At 43.4% G+C, this 22,108-nt stretch overlaps 1 protein-coding gene across 4 annotated transcripts in view; it reads right to left on the bottom strand.

Moving 5' to 3' along the window:
- The window catches only part of RAB3B (RAB3B, member RAS oncogene family), a 74,653-nt gene that overhangs the window by 4,437 nt on the left and 48,108 nt on the right, over positions 1-22,108 (bottom strand). For all 4 annotated transcript variants that reach the window (XM_020869372.2, XM_020869387.2, XM_070468174.1 and 1 more), the window contains exons 3-4: positions 20,747-20,865; positions 17,721-17,845 (exon numbers count right to left, since the gene is read on the bottom strand). In XM_020869372.2, coding sequence (XP_020725031.2) covers positions 17,721-17,845; positions 20,747-20,865 — 244 coding nt within the window. The remainder of the gene's footprint in view (positions 1-17,720; positions 17,846-20,746; positions 20,866-22,108) is intronic.

The raw sequence follows: 22,108 nt of genomic DNA, 5'->3' as shown, positions 1-22,108 counted from the left end.
GAGGACTTGCTGCTTCAAGGAGGTTTCTGCTTGAAGGAAATGGTTCAGTGACCCAGGATCCTGAGTCAGATTGTTCCTGGCTCTATCATTAACTAGCTGTGTAATCCCCAGCAAGTCACCTATTTTTTTATGAATCAATTCCCTGGTTGGTAAATTGGGATAATCTCACCTATCTCATAGATTTATTTCAAGGATTAAACAAGAGAATGCAGGTAAAGTATACACTCCTGTACCTGATGGGGTGAGACAGCGTGGGAGTAATAATTAGATGTTTTTTGAGAGTGACTACGTGACTATGTATATACAACACTTCCATTTCCAAAGCATTGATTGAATGCCTTATTTCATTTGATCCTTATGTCACCCCGGGGGATGGAGGGTCCAGGCAGACCCTCTCCATTTCACTAACACCCACTCTGTGGCTCTGAGAAAAAAGCTGACCTGCCCAAGGTCATCAGTATAAGAAGCCTAAGCTTGTCCTTTTTGACCAGGGCTTTTGCTTCTCTTTCCTGGGCCCCCCGCTTACTGCAACCTGGCCAGCTCTAGTCTAGACTCTGGGAGGCACCCCAAGATCTTCACCAAATAAGTAAAACTCCATTTGCTCTTTCTACTCACAGACACACTGGCTTATCTCCCCTCTGAGGGCTTTCTCCTCCCTCAATTCCCAGGAATTACTCTGGATCTCTCCTGCCTCACAAGATCCTGACAAATGGCCCAGGAAAAACTGCATCTGAAGCGTGAGACTTTCTTATGTTTTGTGCCTTAAGACCCTTAAAGATATTTCCTGTGACAATGACCAGAACCTGGTTGTCCCAGGAGACGAGAAAAAGGTCCTCCTGATTCAGGCAAAGTGGCCGCTTCCCAACTGAGGAGTCCTAGCCAGGTTGGTGGCAGTCCTTAGATGCATGAACCTGCTTTCTGTTTCATCCCTGCATCAGCCTATTTCCTCCTCTTTTGTCTGTCCACCTTCCTCTTTCCCTTCCTTCCAAGTCCATCTTTTATTTCTCCTCAAAAACTTCCCTCTTTGGTTTTACCCATTTTGGCTCTTTTTCTCTTCTGTTCCTCATATTCCTTGGGATCATTAATATTTGTTGAGTACCTACTATATGCCAGATGCTATGCTAGGAGCTTTACAAATATTCTTACTTAATCCTCATAATAGCCTCTGAGGTAAATATAATCAACTCCAATTTGTAAAAGAAAAACGAAGGCTCCAAGAGATTACATAACTCACACAAGGTCACGTGACTGTGTGAGTGGGAATTGGGTTTAGATCTGGGTTTGGCTGGCTTCCACGTCCATACACAGCCCTGCCTCTCATTTCTTCATCTTTCTCCCTTTCACTTTCCTTTTTCCTTTCTTTCTGCTCATATTTTTTTCTTACTTTACAAGTATCTTTGGCCTCCTTTGCTTTTATCTGTCTACCACAGTATCTGAATCTGGGCAAGTCACTTTATCTTTCTGAATCACTTAACCTCTCTGAGCCTCAGACTCCTCATTTGTCAAATAGGAATAATCACAGCATCTTCCTGCCAAGAGCAGTTGGGAGCATGGAGCCAGACGATGGATAAATTGCTGTACAAAGTTGCTTGTTACAATGACAGCTTCTCTCTGCTCTTCTTTCATCCACTCCTTTTACCTCCACTTCACTGCTTTCTCCCTCTTTGATCATCCTCTCATACACACAGGAGGGGAGTCTTTTTCCTCCTCCCTCTTTCTAATATCTCATTGTCCACAGAGAGGGCTAAAGCCCCCCAGGCACAAACAGGGCTCCTCTTCCCCAGGCCATCCCAGCCTGAAGGCATTCACAATTACATTAGCTCACCTCTGGCAGACAGCCTCTTCTGGGGTCCACTTCCCGACCTGAGAAAGGCAAGCTATAGAAATGCCTGCTAATTGAGGACGAGATAAAGAAGGAAGTGGGCGCTGGCTCATTATCCACAGGCTGTTGAAACTCAGCTGGCTTTAGAGACTCTTCAGCGTGTAGCCTGTCCTTAATGAATATCATAAAAATTGACTTTCTGGCCTTTGACGGGTTTGTTACAAGTGATACTGTTTAGGGAAGCAGGCAGTGTATGTTGCTTGCCTAGGAAAGGGGAAAATAGGTAAAGAAGTAAATAGGCTTAAATCATCAATTTGGATGAAGATGGGGACACAGATCAAGGCCAGGGGCACTGATCCCTTATGAGGAATTGGCACCAAGGGGAGGACATGCTCACTGCACAAGAGGGCAGTGGGTAAGAAGCCCAGGAGTCAGAAAGTCTGGATTTGAAGTTTCTGTCAGCTACCAGCTGTGTGACCTCAGGCAAGTTGCCTAATTTCTCACAGCCTGTTTTTTCATTTGTGGAATAGGTAAATATACCTCACAGAATGGGAATAAGGTTTAAATGCATAAAAGTATGTGAAGTGATTGGCATGTGAAATCCATGGCAATTCCCTTTCTCTTATCTTCCCAGCCCATCTGAGTCCTGGCTTCCCTGCCCCTCCATCATTCCCCAGGGCCTTTGGAGGAAAGCCTCTTTTTTTCTTCATCGTTCAGGGCCGATCAACAAACCAGGTCTTTACTGAACACTGACTTTGTACCATGTCTTGCACTGAGTGCCAGGGACAAAAGAAGACCAAATCTAATCATGGAGAAAAGACACACCAATCAGAGTGTCAGTCCCTCACGTGTGCATAGTCCTTAATGATTCACAAATACAAATTTAAAGCAACTTTGTGAGGGGAGTGGGGCAAGGCAAGGGTTATCATTTGTAATTTACAGATAGGAAAACTGAGGCTCAGGGACGGAGCATAAGCCAGGGCTCTTATTGCTTATGCGCCCTTGTCTCACTCTCAGTTGGGACAGTGACAAACATATTATAACCCAGGTAGAGCAAACGAGAGGCTGTGCAGGAGCGCAGCAGAGGGAGAGAACGGAAGGGGAGGAGATGGGGAATAAGCTTCCAAAAGTTAGTAGAGAGGGGAGACTTTAAGGCCACAATCGAAAAAAACTCTTCACCTAATGAACTTATGCTTTAAGCCTGAGTTTAGATATAGCTTCTTCATCCTCTGTGCTTCTTCTGCCACAGCACAGCTTACCCTGCACAGTGGAAGTCCATCTGACAAGGAGCTCCCCAAGCAGGGATCATGTCATTTATCCTAGCTCCAGCACTAGCCAGAGGAGTAAGGGCTTGCTGAGTATTAACTGAATGAATGGACAGGTGGATGAAGGGGACAGGAATGAGCATGGAGGGTGTGGCTAGGGGGCTGTGGATAGTGAGGGTCATGAGAACTCACCTCAACAAGCAGGACAAATCCTGTGCTGGGCACTGGGGACACTGATGTGAATCATATGCAGTTCCCACTGTTGAGGAGCTCCTACTCTAGTGTGGAAGATAGATATATAGACAATGTTGGAAAGGCAGGTAGTGAGGGGACTGTCAGGCACACAGGAGGCACCTATCTAAGCCTGGGGCCCAAGGAAAGCTTCTTGGAAGAGCTGATTCCTAAGCATATATCAGCTACATAAAGCTATGTGGTGGTGGGGAGGGGGACTTCCCTGGTGGTCCAGTGGTTAATAATCCGCCTGCCAATGCAGGAGACGTGGGTTCCATCCCTGGTCTGGGAAGATTCCACATGCCTCAGAGCAGCTAAGCCCATGGGCCACAACTACTGAGCCAGCGTTCCAGAGCCTGTGCTCTGCAAAAAGAGAAGCCACGGCAATGAGAAGCCCATGCACCACAATGAACTGCAGACCCAATTCAGCAATGAAGACCCAGCACAGCCAAAAATAAAGAAATAAATCTTAAAAAAAAAAAAGGACACATAGTATGAGTGTAAGTGTGAGCACACACACATATAGAACACTAGGCCCAGGAAACAGCATAAACACATATAAGGGGGCAGAAAACAGCCTTTATTATCCCAGAATGCCCATAGCAGTTTGTTATCATTAGAGCAGAAAGCTCAAATTGGCGAGATAAGAGGCCATAGGTAACCAAACACAGACAGTGTGTATGTCATGCCAAGGAGATGTCATCACTGTCCTCAAAGGTGCCCAAGGTAGGAGACCTGATTCAAGTAAGCGGTGCATCACCCTAGCCAGCTCATGGGTATCTTTTGCTATCAGAACAACCTCAAATGCACCTCCAACCAATTACTGTCAGACTACTGGAAGGCTCTTCATTAGTAGGCCAAGATGGTAACCTTTTCCTCAGGTTCATTAATGAGGAGTCTCAGGAGCTAAGAAGCTGCAGAGCTCTGGAAGATGACAACCAATTAATCAGACTAGCCCCCAGTCCTTTCCTCCCTCTAATTGGCTTCAGAACAATGGAATTTCTGCTGCCTTTAACAGGGCCCAATTCTTAATTGAATCTGAGAAAATTCCCACCCCCCAAATGCTCCTGTTTACCCATCTTGTCCAAAGGCAGCTGTCACAGCCCCACAAGTTCCCACTGACTCTGGCCACATTGCCTGCTTCTGAATGTGACCTCAGAATTCTTTTCAGAAACTCACAATGAACTAAACTCACTTCTCCTCACCCTGACACTGCCCCAGAACATTTCTCCCCTACTTTTACATTCAAATCCCTTCTCTAGCTGGCTCTGGTACCTCCTCATCTCCATCTTGTATTATATCAATCTGCAACTCAAGCCCCTCTAATCACTGATGACTTTGGCAAGTGATTCGCTGTCTTCCTTTCCACCCAGGCATGTACTCACTCTCGGGAGCTTAGGCTTTCAGGTGCACAATCCACCCCAATACCCTGGCTCTTAATTTCTTAACCATCTCATTTCCAACAAAATTATCTTCCGTTTTGCTTATGCTATGTCACTGTCCTTAAAACTTGAGCTATTTTGAATTAGATTTGTGTGCTAAGTCATGTCCAAATCTTTGTGACCCCATGGACTGCAGCATGCCAGGGCTCCCTGTCTTTCAACATGTCCCAGAGTTTGCCCAAGTTCATGTCCATTGAACTGGTGATGCTATGCAAACATCTCATCCTCTGCTGCCCTCTTTTCCTTTTGCCTTCAATCCTTCCCAGCATCAGGGTCTTTTCCAATGAGTCAGTTCTTCGCATCAGGAGGCCAAAGTACTGGAGCTTCAGCTTCAGCATCAGTCGTTCCAATGAGTATTCAGGGTTGATTTCCTTTAGGATTGACTGACTTGATCTCCTTGTTGTCCAAAGGACTCTCAAGAGTCTTGTCCAGCACCACAGTTCAAAAACATCAATTCCTCAGCGTTCAGTCCAACTCTCACATCCATACGTGACTACTGGAAAGGCTATAGCTTTGACTATACAGACCTTTGTCAGCAAAGTGATGTCTTTGCTTTTCTATACACTGTTTAGGTTTGTATAGATTTGTGTTACTAGAGCACACAAAGGTCTAATTAATCCAATATCCAGCTTTCACCTTATTAGGTTAACACCCAAGATTCTGCATGGCTCAGCCTCTGCCCACTTCCTCAGCCTCATCTCCCTGACTCACACCATGCTCCAAAAACAACACCTTCTTATTTGGTGCTGTTACTCATGCTACTACTCTCTAGCTCTTACTCCTGATCCTCTTTATTACTCACCTGTGGAATCCCTGATTCCAAAGAGCCTTTCCTTTCTCTTCCCACCCCATCTCCACTACTCAGAACTGAGGATATGCAATATATCTTTCCCCTAGACCCCCACGGCACCTGACATGACTGTTTCAGTCAGATTCCCTCAGGAAAATGTGAACTATTTTCAACATTTAAACAGAGGGAAATGGTTCTATGGATGACAGAAGAACTAAGAGGCCAAATAGAATAGTGAAGAAACCCAGAGATTATCAACAGTGGGGTGGGGGGATTTATTAATGGGACCAAAGGAAGTTAAAACCATGGGAGCAGGAGTCGGAGAAGAAGAGCAGCCCCTCCTGGAGGAGCCAGCAGAGGGGTACGGGAGACATACATGCAGGCTTTTCCCCTTTTCAACATGCCAGTTACTTGCCTGTGTCTCTCCTTGGCTAAACCGAGCCAGAAGCCGCTATCAAAGGAGCCTGGGAAACACAGCCTTTGGGCAGTTTCAAGAGAGAGAGACAGAGCAGAAGAAGGGTGAGGAATGACAGCAAACAAGCTAAGGACTGGCACAGGATGTTGAGCTTATCTCTCTACCATTTTGTTTCCCTGATCAATGAGCACCTTGAGGGGAGGGAACCTATCCACCTCTATGTCACCAGGGTCCATCACATGTTCAGTGATGGTGGCAGACTGTTCACTGTCCTCCCTGTAGAAGATTTTATATTCTCACTCACTGCCAAGTGGCTTGCAGTGCCTCCTTGTGGGAGGAATGTATCTCCTTCATCCATCAACATCAGATTTCATCATGTTAACTTGCTTTGGACAACGAATGTGGGTATTCCAAGTGCCAGTGGAAGCTTTGAACGTCTTTGTGTGGCTTGGGCCTCCCAGATTGGATCTCAGAGTTGCATGACATGGACAGAGTTGCAGCTGACTTGCAACTGGCATATAATGTGAGTGGGAAATCAACCTTTACTATCTAACCTCCTGACTTGGGTTGTTACCACATACCATTATGCTGTCGTAATCTAAAGAATTCTTACCAACATTATGACTGAGGGTGGAAATACCAAGAGAAACTATGCCAAGCTTTTGCAAAAACATCACTGGGTGATGATACAATGGGAGCATTAGGATTTTGACTCTAAAGGCTGTTTGAGTATTGGACCTGCCACCTGTGACCTGTATGGCTTAGAAAAGTTACATAGTCTTCAAGTTAAAAAAAAAAAAGACATGGAGGTGTGGCACAGCTCATTGTGTGCAAGAAAACCTAAGTGGTCAGCTTCTTCAGTGTAATGACGTTGAATACAATGCTGCCTCCCAGGGTAGGGGTGAGGGTAAGAGTCACAGGAGACCTGCTATGAAAACACATTGTGAATCACAAGTCATCACACCGCAGTTAGTCATTCTCAGTATCAAGTAGGCCTTTCTCTGCAACCAGGCTGAGTGATGCAAGGTTTCAATTCATCCCAATCCAAAAAACATTTATTGAGCACCTAAAAATAAAAGAGGCCATCTTGATGCATATAATATAAAGGTAGAAAAAATAACATAATACACCCTGATGCATCCACTACTCAAATTTAATACATATCAACATTTCCTTCAAAAAGGGGCCATGTACAAGGGTCTGTGGGCACTAGGTGATGAGTCAGGAATTATGTGAATTAAAATCATGGAATCAGAGGGATAGAGCTGAACAGATCTTCCCACTCAGCTAATTCAAATCCACTGTTTTTCAAAAGGGCAAATTGAGACCCAGAAACAGGAAATAAGATGCCCAAGGTCACACAGTAAACTAGTGGCAAAAGCAGGATAAAACCCTCAGTCTCCAAAAGTGTAGGCTGGTACTTTTCCCTCCACACTTCACTACAGTGAGCATTTATACATGTGTTTCAAAACCACATTTTGAACAGATGTTGCAGTGAAAAAGAAAAAAAGAAGAATGGGTTTTTCTCTTTGCCTTTCCTGAGAACAAAGAAGATAAAAAAAAACAGTGAGCAGGCCTGAACAATCCTAGGTTTTTACTTTAACTGCTCCTAACTCTACAACACAAGAAAGACTCTACACATGGACATCACCAGATGGTCAACACTGAAATCTGATTGATTATATTCTTTGAAGCCAAAGATGGAGAAGCTCTATACAGTCAACAAAAACAAGACCAGGAACTGACTGTGGCTCAGATCATGAACTCCTTATTGCCAAATTTAGACTGAAATCGAAGAAAGCAGGTAAAACCACTAGACCATTCAGGTATGACCTAAATCAAATCCCTTACGATTCTACAGGGGAAATGAGAAATAGATTTAAGGAACTATATCTGAGAGACAGAGTGCCTGATGAACTAAGGATGGAGGTTCGTGACATTGTACAGGAGACAGGGTGCAAGACCATCCCCAAGAAAAAGAAATGCAAAAAAGCAAAATGGCTGTCTGAGGAGGCCTTACAAATAGCTGTGAAAAGAGAAGCAAAAAGCAAAGGAGAAAAGGAAAGATATTCCCATTTTAATGCAGAGTTCCAAAGAACAGCAAGGAGAGATAAGAAAGCCTTCCTCAGTGATCAATGCAAAGAAATAGAGGAAAACAACAGAATGGGAAAGACTAGAGATCTCTTCAAGAACGCTAGAGATACCAAGGGATCATTTCATGCAAAGATGGGCTCCATAAAGGACAGAAATGGTAGGGACCTAACAGAAGCAGAAGATATTAAGAAGAGGTGGCAAGAATACACAGAACTGTACAAAAAAGATCTTCACGACCCAGATAATCATCTTATGGTGTGATCACTCACCTAGAGCCAGACATACTGGAATGTGAAGTCAAGTGGGCCTTAGGAAGCATCACTACGAACAAAGCTTGTGCAGATGATAGAATTCCAGTTGAGCTATTTCAAATCCTGAAAGATGATGCTGTGAAAGTGCTGCACTCAATATGCCAGCAAATTTGGAAAACTCAGCAGTGGCCACAGGACCACTTTTTTCATTCCAATCCCAAAGAAAGGCAATGCCAAAGAATGCTCAAACTACTGCACAATTGCACTCATCTCACACGCTAGTAAAGTAATGCTCAAAATTCTCCAAGCCAGGCTTCAGCAACACATGAACCGTGAACTTCCAGATGTTCAAGCTGGTTTTAGGAAAGGCAGAGGAACAGAGATCAAGTTGCCAACATCTGCTGATCATCAAAAAAGCAAGAGAGTTCCAGAAAAACATCTACTTCTGCTTTATTGACTATGCCAAAGCCTTTGACTGTGTGGATCACAACAAACTGTGGAAAATTCTGAAAGAGATGGGAATACCAGACCACCTGACCTGCCTCCTGAGAAATCTGTATGCAGGTCAGGAAGCAACAGAACTGGACATGGAACAACAGACTGGCTCCAAATAGGAAAAGGAGTACGTCAAGGCTGTATGTTGTCACCCTGCTTATTTAACTTCTATGCAGAGAACTTCATGAGAAACGCTGGGCTGGAAGAAGCACAAGCTGGAATCAAGATTGCCGGGAGAAATATCAATAACCTCAGATATGCAGATGACACCACCCTTACGGCAGAAAGTGAAGAGGAACTAAAAAGCCTCTTGATGAAGGTGAAAGAGGAGAGTGAAAAAGTTGGCTTAAAGTGAAAAAGAGAGCTTTAAGTTGGCTTAAAGCTCAACATTCAGAAAATTAAGATCATGGCATCTGGTCCCATCACTTCATGGGAAATAGATGGGGAGACAGTGAAAACAATGTCAGACTTTATTTTTTGGGGCTCCAAAATCACTGCAGATGGTGATTCCAGCCATGAAATTAAAAGATGCTTACTTCTTGGAAGGAAAGTTATGACCAACCTAGATAGCATATTAAAAAGCAGAGACGTTACTTTGCCAACAAAGTTCCGTCTAGTCAAGGCTGTGGTTTTCCCAGTGGTCATGTATGGATGTGAGAGTTGGACTGTGAAGAAGGCTGAGCGCCGAAGAATGGATGCTTTTGAACTGTGGTGTTGGAGAAGACTCTTGAGAGTCCCTTGGACTACAATGAGATCCAACCAGTCCATCCTAAAGGAGATCAGTCCTGGGTGTTCATTGGAAGGATTGATGCTGAAGCTGAAACTCCAATACTTTGGCCACCTCATGTGAAGAGTTGACTCATTGGAAAAGACCTTGATGTTGGGAGGGATTGGGGGCAGGAGGAGAAGGGGATGACAGAGGATGAGATGGCTGGATGGCATCATCGACTCAATGGACATGAGTTTGAGTAAACTCTGGAAGTTGGTGATGGACCGGGAGGCCTGGCGTGCTGCGATTCATGGGGTCTCAAAGAGTTGGACACGACTGAGCGACTGAACTGAACTGACTGATGGCCCATCAGTAGAGAATCCACCTGCCAATGTAGGGGACACTAATTCGAACCCAGGAAGATTCCACATGCCTTGGGGCAACTAAGCCCATGTTCCACAACTACTGAGCCAGCTCTCTAGAGCCTGCACTCCGCTATGAGAAGCCACTGCAATTAGAAGCTGACACACAGCAACAAAGGGTTATTTATCCCCCGCTCATTGCAACTAGAGAAAACTCACGTGCAGCAATGAAGACTCAGCACAGTCAAAAATAAATAATAAATAAGTAAACCACATTAGGGCTGGTCTTGGTATGGAACACTCCCCTCCCAATCCCTCCAGCCCCCTGACTCTTTGCCTAACTAATATTTTTCTGATCCTTTTGTTCTCAGCTTAAGTGTTACTTTCTCAGAAGACTTTGATGCTCCAGTCTAAAATGAGGTCTCTCTTTTTTACTTTCTTCACATCACTTGTAGTAGACTTACCTTACTTTTAGTGGAAGCCCATAGCTCATTTGGTAAAGAATCCGCCTGCAATGCAGGAGGCCCCGGTTTGATTCCTGGGTCAGAAAGATCCCCTGGAGAAGGGATAGGCTACCCACTCCAGTATCCTTGTGGCTCAGCTGGTAAAGAATTTACCTGCAGTGCAGGAGACCTGGGTTCGATCTCTAGGTTGGGAAGATCCCCTGGAGAAGGGAAAGGCTACCCAATCCAGTATTCTGGCCTGGAGAATTCCAAGGACCATACAGTCCATGGCATCGCAAAGAGTCAGACACAACTGAGCGACTTTCACTTCACTATCTTGCTTTTATCTGTCCACCATTCTTTCTTTTATGGAACTGCTACTTTAAACAACTGTGGCTGGACTATAGGTTGTAATACTTGTCTCCCCCAGCCACTGAAACAGCATGTAACTCACAGGTATCTGATCATAGTCTTCCCTGAGAGTGACATATGGTGGTTGGGAGCAAGAATCCTCTTTTGCAGAAGTTGGAGGATATAAATCTGGAGCTGCCATCATTTATCTTATTCCCCTTTCAGAGTCTGGCTATGGAAAGAGGCTGAAGGGATATACAAAGCTGAGAAATAGAGACCCAGTTGAGTCCTGTGACTAGTGGACTTCCCAGCTACATAAGCTAATACATTCTTTTTTAAAATAAAAGCTAGTTTGATTTGAGATTTTTATCACTTGCCACAATGAGAGTCCTAAGTCATACGAACATATCACAGTTTTAAGCAGTGTTATTGAGGTGTAATTTGCATACCATACAATTTACCCACTTATAAATTTTTAATTATATATTTACTTGTATGATTATTTGTTTAATGTCTCTTTTCCCCATTAGTTCCATGATAGTAAGAATCACACCTAAGTGCCAAGATACAACCTGTCTCAGAGTGTATGCTCAATAAATATTTTTCAGTGTATAAATGTATGAGTGAATGAGTATCCTGTGCTGGATGGTTGGGATAATGAAAACAATTAGACATAACCCCGACTACTGCTGAGGTGAAGAGTGAAACAGACATGTAAATAGCTGAGTTCTGGTAAGTAGTAGAGAAAAGCTCAGGAAGTTCAGTAGGACTGAGATGGGTTACCTTGACCTATGCAAATCTAACCAAGTCATTAACGCCCTCTTTTTTTTTTTAATAATTTCATTTATTTATTGGTTTGCTGGGTCTTCATTGCTGCAGGGCTTTTCTTTAGTTGCCGTGAGCGGGGTACTCTCTAGTTGAGATGTGTGGGCTTCCCATTGCGGTGGCTTCTCTTGTGGTGGAGCACGGGCTGTAGAATGTGGGCTTCAATAGTCCCAGGTTCAAGAGCACAGGCTCCTGGGCTTAGCATGTGGCATCTTCCTGGACCAGGGATCGAACCCATGTCTCCTGCATTGGTAGGCAGATGCTTTACCACTGAGCCACCAGGGAAGCCCATTAATGCCCTCTTTAAGTGTCTTCCTAAACTCTGTACTAAGAAGTAATCTCACTTCCATCTGTCTTTCTACATAAACTAGACAGATCTTTATTGGCTGTGTGTGTGTATATATATGTGTGTATGCATCTGAATTAAATCACTTCAGTTGTGTCTGACCCTTTGTGACCCCAGGGACTGATTGTTGCCTGCCAGGTTCTGCTGTCCATGGGATTTCCCAGGCAAGAATACTGGAGTGGGTTGGATTTCCTCCTCCAGAGGATCTTCCTGACCCAGGGATCAAACTGGCATCTCCTGCATCGCAGGCGAATTCTTTGTTGCTGAGCCACCGGGGAAGCCCCTTTATTGGCTCTGCCACTTCCTAAATGCATAACCTTAAGCAAGAACCACATGAACCTATGCTGAACTTGACCTATCTTGAGGAGTTATGTCGAGAATTAAAAGAGATAATTAACACAAAGCATTTCATATAATGCCTGGCTCAATATATATTAGCTATTATTACAATATTTGCTGTACAGTGAGGTTAAGTGGTTAAAAGTGCAGCTGTGGAGTCAGACTACTACTTGAGTTCAAATTCTGACTCTACCTGTTACTAGCTATGTGATCTTAAACAAGTTACTCAACTTTTCTGTGCCTCAGTTTTCTCATCTCTATAAGAAATGTACCTAAATTAAATTAGGCACTTTTAAATTAAACGAGTATTACTTAACACACTTTGAATAGGGCCTGGCACATGGTAAATATCTAATAAATGTTTAACAAACTCACCTTTAAAAACGTTAGTCATAATGGCTTGGCATGCTGGCTATATTTTTTCCTAATATAAAATTAACTCACCTTTTAAAAACAGTCTTGTTTAACCTTAAGGGCTTGAGATGCTAATTATATTTTTTTCTAATATACACCAAAATACATACATAAAATCATCATGAACACCCAGTGACATGAATCTCTTAATTAGGGAAGTGCTACTCTGCTGCTGCTGCCACTAAGTCGCTACTCTAGACTCACAGAATCCAATGATCTCAGTCAGTTCAGTTCAGTCGCTCAGTTGCGTCCAACTCTTTGAGACCCCATGAATCACAGCACGCCAGGCCTCCCGGTCCATCACCAACTCCCAGAGTTTACCCAAACTCATGTCCATCGAGTCGGTGATGCCATCCAGCCATCTCATCCTCTGTCGTCCCCTTCTCCTCCTGCCCCCAATCCCTCCCAGCATCAGGGTCTTTTCCAACAAGTCAACTCTTCACATGAGGCGGCCAAAGTATTGGAGTTTCAGCTTCAGCATCAGTCCTTCTAATGAATACCCAGGACTGAACTCCTTTAGGATGGACTGGTTGGATCTCCTTGCAGTCCAAGGGACTCTCAAGAGTCTTCTCCAACACCACAGTTCAAAAGCATCCATTCTTTGGCGCTCAGCCTTCTTCACAGTCCAACTCTCACATCCATACATGACCACTGGGAAAACCACAGCCTTGACTAGACGGAACTTTGTTGGCACAGTAACGTCTCTGCTTTTTAATATGCTATCTAGGTTGGTCACAACTTTCCTTCCAAGGAGTAAACGTCTTTTAATTTCATGGCTGGAATCACCATCTGCAGTGATTTTGCAGCCCCAAAAAATAAAGTCTGACATTGTTTCCACTGTCTCCCCATCTATTTCCCATGAAGTGATGGGACCAGATGCCATGATCTTAGTTTTCTGAATGTTGAGCTTTAAGCCAACTTAAAGCTCTCTTTTTCACTTTAAGCCAACTTTTTCACTCTCCTCTTTCACTTTCATCAAGAGGCTTTTTAGTTCCTCTTCACTTTCTGCCATAAGGGTGGTGTCATCTGCATATCTGAGGTTATTGATATTTCTCCCAGCAATCTTGATTCCAGCTTGTGCTTCTTCCAGCCCATCGTTTCTCATGAAGTACTCTGCATAGAAGTTAAATAAGCAGGGTAACAACATACAGCCTTGACGTACTCCTTTTCCTATTTGGAACCAGTCTGTTGTTCTATGTCCAGGTCTAACTGTTGCTTCCTGACCTGCATACAGATTTCTCAGGAGGCAGGTCAGGTGGTCTGATCTTCCCATCTCTTTCAGAATTTTCCACAGTTTGCTGCTATCCACACAGTCAAAGGCTTTGGCATAGTCAATAAAGCAGATGTTTTTTTGGAACTCTCTTGCTTTTTCAATGATCCAGCAGATGTTAGCAGGTTGATCTCTGGTTCCTCTGCCTTTCCTAAACCCAGCTTGAACATCTGGAAGTTCACGGTTCATGTATTGCTGAAGACTTGCTTGGAGAATTTTGAGCATTACTTTACTAGCGTGTGAGATGAGTGCAATTGTGCAGTAGTTTGAGCATTTTTTGGCATTGCCTTTCTTTGGGATTGGAATGAAAACTGACCTTTTCCAGTCCTGTGGCCACTGCTGAGTTTTCCAAATTTGCTGGCATATTGAGTGCAGCACTTTCACAGCATCATCTTTCAGGATTTGAAATAGCTCAACTGGAATTCTATCATCTGCGCAAGCTTTGTTCGTAGTGATGCTTCCTAAGGCCCACTTGACTTCACATTCCAGTATGTCTGGCTCTAGGTGAGTGATCACACCATCATGATTATCTGGGTCGTGAAGATCTTTTTTGTACAGTTCTTCTGTGTATTCTTGCCACCTCTTCTTAATATCTTCTGCTTCTGTTAGGTCCCTACCATTTCTGTCCTTTATCGAGCCCATCTTTGCATGAAATGTTCCCTTGGTATCTCCAATGATTTATGGGTCCCTAAATACACAGGACTGTTCCTTGCTTTTGCCAGTGTTATTCCCCCTGCCTGGAATGTCCTTGCCTTTCTTCCTCACTTGACTGCTCCTACTTATCTCCAAGACCTAATGTGGAGTCAGGGAGCCTGACCCCTCCAGCTCTGTTTTCCTTGCAAATCAGGGACTTCCCTGGTGGTCCAATGGTTAAGAATCCACTTTCCAATGCAGGGGACTGGGATTCGATCTGTGCTCCAGGAATATTCCACATGCTTCAGGGCAACTAAGCCTGTGCACCACGACTACTGAGCCCAAGCACCCTAGAGCCCATGCTCGGCAGCAAGAGAAGCCATCACAATGAGAATCTCAGCACTGCAACTCGAGAAAGCCCAAGCATAGCAACAAAGACCCAGTGCAGCCAAAAATAAATTTTAAAAATGTTTTAAAGATTTTTCAAAGCAGAAATAGAGACATAGAAGTAGAGAACAAATGCATGGATACCAAGGGTGAAGGGAAGGTGGTGGGAAGAATTGGGAGATTAGGATTGACACATACACACTATTGATTGTTGTTGTTCAGTTGCTAAGTCATGTCTGACTCTTTTTGACCTCAAGGACTGCGCCATGCCAGGCTTCCCTGTCCTTCACTAGCTCCCGGAGTTTGCTCAAATTCATCTAACCATCTGCTGCCCTCTTCCCCTTTTGTCTTCAATATTTCACAGCATCAGGGTCTTTTTCAATGAGTTATCTCTTGATATGACACATAAAATGGATAACTAATGAGGACATACTGTATATCACAAGGAACTCCCTTGTAATGTACTGTGGCAACCTGAATGGGAAGGAAATTCAAAAGGGAGGAGATAATATGTGTATGTATGTATGGCAGGTTCATTTTGCTGTACAGTAGAAAACAGCACAACATTGTAAAGCAAACTGTACTCAAATCAAAGTTAATTTAAAAAAAAAAACAGCATGGGCTTCATATTCTCTGACCCAAACTGAACAGGTGCCTCCTCTGTGTCCACAGCCCCTGGTGCATCCTTCTATCACAGGACTGATCACCTGGCTTATCATAGGTTCTGTCTCAGACCAGGGAACATAGCCTATTTTGCAGTACAGTACTTGGCATGGAGTAGGAGCTTAGGAAGTCATAATTAGAATGAAGTAAAATGAAGTAGCCAAATACTTGACTCCATAAAATTTTAATCAAAATATATTTTTACAGTATTTACTCACTGCCAGACCATATGCCAGGCACTATGGGTATAAAGATAAACAAGACTCATTTCCTGTCCTCATGAAGCTTTCTGGAGACAGATAAGGGAACAAGCGCACCCAAGGGAGATGGGTACTGTGACTGCTGCATGCATAAGGTACTCTATCTAAGTGGGGGAACCAAGAAAAGAGCTGGGGAGGTGTATTTGAAAGCTGAGTGGGGGTGAGTGGGAGAAGGGGGTTAAAAAGAGCCTTTCAAACAGAAGGGGTATTGTTGGTCCAGGGAAAGTGCAGGGCATCTTGGGGACAGCAGGCTGAAGGCATAACATAGCCAGAGGTCACTCATGTGTGGGCTTGGCCATATGCTTACTATCCTGTGAACCACAGGAATGGGTATAGACACATTCTATGGGCCCTGAGGACACCTGTGATGGGGTAAGAACCATCAAGAGCCAAATGGCCCACCCTCCCTATTTATTAAGCACCTTCATTGTGCTAATTTCTATTCCAGGCCACAATGGAGAATAGGAGAGGGAAGAAAGAAGTATAGGACACTCCGCTATACATGTCCTCGTAATATACATAATAGAAATATATACAACACAAATTCACACTTATATATTACACAATTTACCCACCTACCAGCCCAAATATCTGAACTTCAGAAACTGGCAGAGAATATAACTTTAAACTCCCTTCTCCTTAATACTTACAGCACTGAGGTTGTGAGAAATACTGGCTAAAAGCTAAGCAGTACACGCATTCTTCTAAAAGAAGACTTATCTAAGGTGATCCTATATTAAACCCCAATAGGAAAAAGAAAAGAAAAGCTTCTCTTTTAAGCAGGTGTAGGGAGGTGTCCTGCTGTGTGGCCACTAAGACACACGTGAGACACCTGGGTCTCAATGGAGCACAAGGATCAAGGTTCATTAACCTTGGAAAAAGAGCATCACTGAGCAAGCAGCATGTTTAATCTACATTGTCTCGTGACTTCACACAATCACTTTCGCTGTGAATTGTATTTTGGTGACAAAACACCAGTTTACACTGACAGAAATTGTAAGACACAGCCTACGATATTCAGTGTTGTAGTTGCTATAAAGGATGTTTGATATTAAGATCATCATCACACTCAGCATATAGAGTCTGTTCTACAGTTGCCGGGCTTCCCAGGTGGCTCAGTGGTAAAGAATTTGCCTGCCAATGCAAGAGACGCAAGAGACGCAAGAGATGCGCGTTCAATCCTTGGGTTGGGAAGATCCCCTGGAGAAGGAAATGGCCACCCACTCCAGTATTCTTGCCTGGAAAATTCCATGGACAGAGGAGCCTGGCAGGCTACAGTCCATGGGGTCACAAAGAGTCAGATACAACTGACCATACACACACTCAGTCTACAGTTGTCGGTGGAGAGCAGTGCTTCTCTGGAATAATGGGTTTGTTTCTATCTTAAGGACCATCTCTGAACCATATAACTGATTATGTTTCCCTCTTTGCAATGGTTGCTAGGAAGCTCAAAGTGACTATTTCAGTCCAGCTCTTGCACATGCCCCAAAACTTACAAAATATAGTTACCTCACCCCTGGCCTTCTCTTATGTTCTCCTACCATTGCCTTTTTTCCCTTTGCTCCAATTGTCTCATTTTTTGTTGATATACTATGACAATGTTATAAGATACCTCAAATCCTTTGTGGAATGAACTGGTTTAAAAAAAAGATTTCATATATTTAAATTTTATTGATACATCCAGTGTAACAAAATATATATATATATATATCATAAATAATGCATTACCTAGAATTCATTATCGTGAAGCCCACATGTACATACCCTAAATATGAAACAACACACACAGAGCACATATGCACATAATTCAGGATCACAGCACATCCTTAATGCCCCAAATACAAACACACACTTATTCCCTCCACTTGCCCCACTCCAGTGCACACATGCACCCACATGTGTCATGTACATACCAAGCTGCTCTGCGAGGAGCCGGCCCTTCTCAGTGGGAACAACCCTCTCCTCCTCCATATCACACTTGTTCCCCACCAGGATGACCTGCGCATTGTCCCAGGAGTAGGTCTTTATCTGAGTAGCCCTAAAGAGAGACAGGGAGAGGACTTGTGTTACTGATGTTACTGACTCCCTCCTAGGCTAGAAAGGAGCCCGAGGAGCTCACAGAAGCCCCTTCAACAGGGTTGCAATCCCACAAGCCATGCATTGTGGCCAGTAAAAAAACCTTTTCTCAACAAGTTTTTTAAAGTGAGCATGTATTATTTCTAAAATGAGAAATAAACTTTTAAATAGAGGAAATAAAACCAGACCTTTATATTGAGCATACATTTTTTATGAAGCAGGTCTAACTCAGTCCCCCAACACCTCACAGGTAGGAATAGTTACCCCCCTTTTGTTTCCCTACACCTTTACTGTGGCATCTGTTATTACATTTGGCTGGATTTATCTGTCTCTCCTTGAGGGCAGAGATAGGTTTATTCTCTTTTATATGTAATTTTATTTATGTATTTATTTTTTATTCTTGGCTGTACTGGGTCTTTGCTGCCAGGCCGGCTTGTCTCTAGTTGCAGCGAGTGGGGGCTACTCTTCAATCCCCTGCACAGGCTTCTCACTCTCGTTGCTTCTCTTGTTGCAGAGCACAGGCCATAGAGAGCGCAGGCTTCAGGAGTTGCAGCACGTGGGCTCAGCAGCTGTGGCTCCTGGGCTCTAGAGCACAGGTTCAGTAGCTATGGGGCACAAGCTTAGTTGCTCCACAGCATGCGGGATCTTCCCAGGCCAGAGATCAAACCCATGTCTCCTGCAATGGCTGGCGGATTCTCTTCCACTGAGCCACCAGGAAAGCCCCATCTTTGTGGTGCCAGCCACCCCCCCGCCCCCCAGCATATAGAGAAGTCAGTGAATGTCTGACGAAGGAAGGAGCCAGCAAATAGTTAATCCTGAAGAAGATCTAAATAAACTCTGATCCTATCCTGATACTGACATTCAATCTAACTCAACCTTAACTGCAGACTGAACCAACTACCAACCCTGCTCCTAAAGCTGATTTCACTACCCATCTTCTCTTTAAGGGTGAAAAGTCACTTCCTCAATGGATGGAATTCACTCAACCACCATTTGTGGTGAAACTACATAGAGCCAGAGAAAAGTCACTTCCTCAATGGATGGAATTCACTCAACCACCATTTGTGGTGAAACTACATAGAGCCAGTTCTGCTCTGGGCACTGAGGTTTAGATGGCAGATGGGTGCTAAGTTGGGACCAAGTTTCCCAGAGGCAAAATTGAAGGTCAGAGCTTGGAAAAAACAGACTTCAGCCTCAAGGCAGGGACCTGGAGCCAACTCCCTGTGCCACTCTCTGTCATCTTCCTCCCTCCTCCCACCTCCATCCACTCTCAGCTCCTAGATTAGCAACTTAGGTTATTCTTGGAGGAATCAACACCAGGTGTTAAAGTCACTGTGTTCCTGAGGCAGGATGAACAGGAACTGATGGAGAAAAGGAAGGAGGTCAAGGCTGACAGGGAATGGGCAGTGTGGAGATACTTAAAGAAAGAGCTAATCTCTTCATGGTGGGAGGTGAGGATGAGAGGACATAGAGAGAGGGGAGAAGGGAGGAGGAGGGAAAAGTCATGACTGGAGGGAAGGGAGAGAATAAGAAAGGGAAAAAAAAACAGGAGAAAAAAAGGTATAATGAGAGAGCAAGAGAAAAAAGAGGGAGGAAAGGAGAAAAAAAGGAAGGTGGAGAAAAGGAGTTGTTAAAAGGAAAGAGGGAGAAAGGAGGAAGAAGGGAATGACCAAGAGGCTGAGAAGAACACATGAGTGACAGGCATGTGGGTGGCACCCTAGACTGCTGCTCAGAACTGGGAAGTGGGGGTAGGCAGCCTGAAAGGTCACTCCCAGCTCAAGGCTTCAAGGAACCAATGGTGCCTCACATAGTCATGGCAACTGTTCCTTGGCAGAAGCAAAGTCTTCAAAGAGTAGCTGTTGGGCAAAAAAGAGCAGAAGACAAGCTTGGCACTGGCCAGCACTGCTGCACTGTGCCCAGACTGCTCTGCCTCTCCGACTGTGGATAAGGACCAGGCACAGATTCTCCATCTTCCACATTCTTATCCTCTCCACTGAATAGGGACACCGGGTCCTGGCCTTCCCTCTTCGCCTCTCCTTCTCTTCATGCTCCCTTCTCCTTGTGAGTAATTTTCCAGGGAGAAAGAAGTAAGTCAGCAGTCCCCACCCATTTTGGCACCAGAGACTAGTTTGATGGAAGGCAGTTTTTCCAGGATTGGGGTAGGGGAATTTAGTTCAGGCAGTAATGCAAGAGATGGGGATGTGGCCTGGGGGTGCTAGGGGCCTCTGATATAAGTGGCTCAGAGGCTATACCTCTAGGGAATTGTGTCAGATTCTATTGTATATTGAACTGTTATGAACTTGACCCCCACCCCCCAGCCAAGGGATAAACTTTATAGGGAAACAATATGTGGATTCACTTAGTAATCTATCCAGAATGAATTTTTCTAAAACACTAATCTGAACCTGTTGTTTCCTGGTTCAAATGTCCTTACCTACAAATAAAATCCAAAGTCCCTACCCCAGCACATAAAATCCTTCATGACCTCTGCTCTTCCTACCTTCTCATCTACCTTCTTGCCTTTGCACATCTGTACTCTTTTTCTGCAACATTCTCATCCATTTATCCCTCTGGCTAATTCTTGTCCATCTTCAAACCGTAGTATGTCAGCAATTCCAGGACACATTCCCTAACTCCCCAAGCTAGGTTTCTGCAGCCCAGGTACCACTCTCATCACTGCACCTGTCACAGGATATTGTCATTGCTTGCTCACTGATCTATCCTCTCTGCTCATCTGTGAACTTTGTGAAGACAGGAGCCATGTCTTATTCATCTGGTTTTCCCTAACACATAGCGTAGGGCTTAGCACAAGCTAGGGTTTCATGAACAATTTGATGGTTGGATGAATGAATGAATCTCATACCAGTCTTGGACAGCATTGAAAGAATCCTCATTGGTGATGTCATACATCAGAATGAAGCCCATGGCTCCCCGGTAATAGGCTGTGGTGATGGTCCGGTACCGCTCCTGCCCAGCTGTGTCCTAGGTGGGGAAAGGAAGGAGTCAGCCTCATAGAAAATCTGTTTTTGTTTCTAAAAAGTCCCCAGGACAATTAACTAATAATCCAAAGTATATTTAAGGAGCATCTATTATTTACCTTGTACTTGGTGACTATAATAAAATGGTTTTTGAAACATCATAGAAATTAATAAGAAAATAATTAAAATCCCAGTAGAAAAATGAGCAGGAGGAAAGAACATTTCACAAAAGAACCGTAAATAGATAATTATTATATTAAAGATTTTTCTTTGTTTTTAATTATAATTCTGTTACAGACAAGGATGTAGTGAGATGTACAACCTTACACCTTGTTTGTGGAAGTGGAACTTGGTTCAGTCTTTCTGGAAATCAATTTGGAAGTCCCAAGAGTATTAAAAATATTTGTACCCTTTGATTTGGAAATTTTTCCTTCTAAAAACTTTTTTACAAAAATAGAAAATCAGACTAACATTAATATTTATGCACAAAAATTTTGGTTACAACTCTATTTAAACAGTATAAAAGTATCATTAACATATATCCAACTTTAGAATGGTTATATGTTTATTTACATAACATGGAACAATGCTTGTATGTGCAATGTAATGTCAGTTTCATAACGATATTTGCAGAGAACAAAACTGAAAAGAAACACATCAGAAGGTTAATAGTGACTATCTCTGTAAGAAAGGTAAGAATTATCAGGATTTTCATTTTCTTCAGGTATTTTTACTGTCTCGAATGCTAAACATGTATTATTTATACAAGGAGAAACAAAAATTTTCACTAAATATATATATATATATATATATATGACTAAGACAATTCTTTATCTCAAGCAGCTCACAGTCTAGTAGGAAAGACAAACACAAACAAGCTAAGTCAAATCAGACAATAAAGCATTAATGGAATACTCTGGGGTACTTCACAATGTCCACACAGTCCTCATGTCAGGGACCAATCAATCTTCTCTGCATCATTATAGTTTTAGATGTGTGATACTGGAGCACATATAAAACATTTCTTCATATATTACCTCATTTAAATTTTATTAAAAAAAACTGTGAGGTAAGGATCAGTATTTACATTTTATAGTTGAGAATGCAAAACTGCAGAGAGGGTGAGTGACTTTTCCAAGGACACAAACTGGTTAAAAAAAAAAAAAGCTATGTCTTAAATCTAGTACTTTTGATTCCAAGTCTGATGCATATACCATTATACCTCAGTCAATGAAAGGTTTATCCAC

This window comes from Odocoileus virginianus, chromosome 5, assembly GCF_023699985.2.
Source record: "Odocoileus virginianus isolate 20LAN1187 ecotype Illinois chromosome 5, Ovbor_1.2, whole genome shotgun sequence".
Lineage (NCBI taxonomy): Eukaryota > Metazoa > Chordata > Mammalia > Artiodactyla > Cervidae > Odocoileus > Odocoileus virginianus.
The sequence above is the reverse complement of the archived record's forward strand: the minus strand, read 5'-3'. Positions and strand labels throughout refer to the sequence as shown.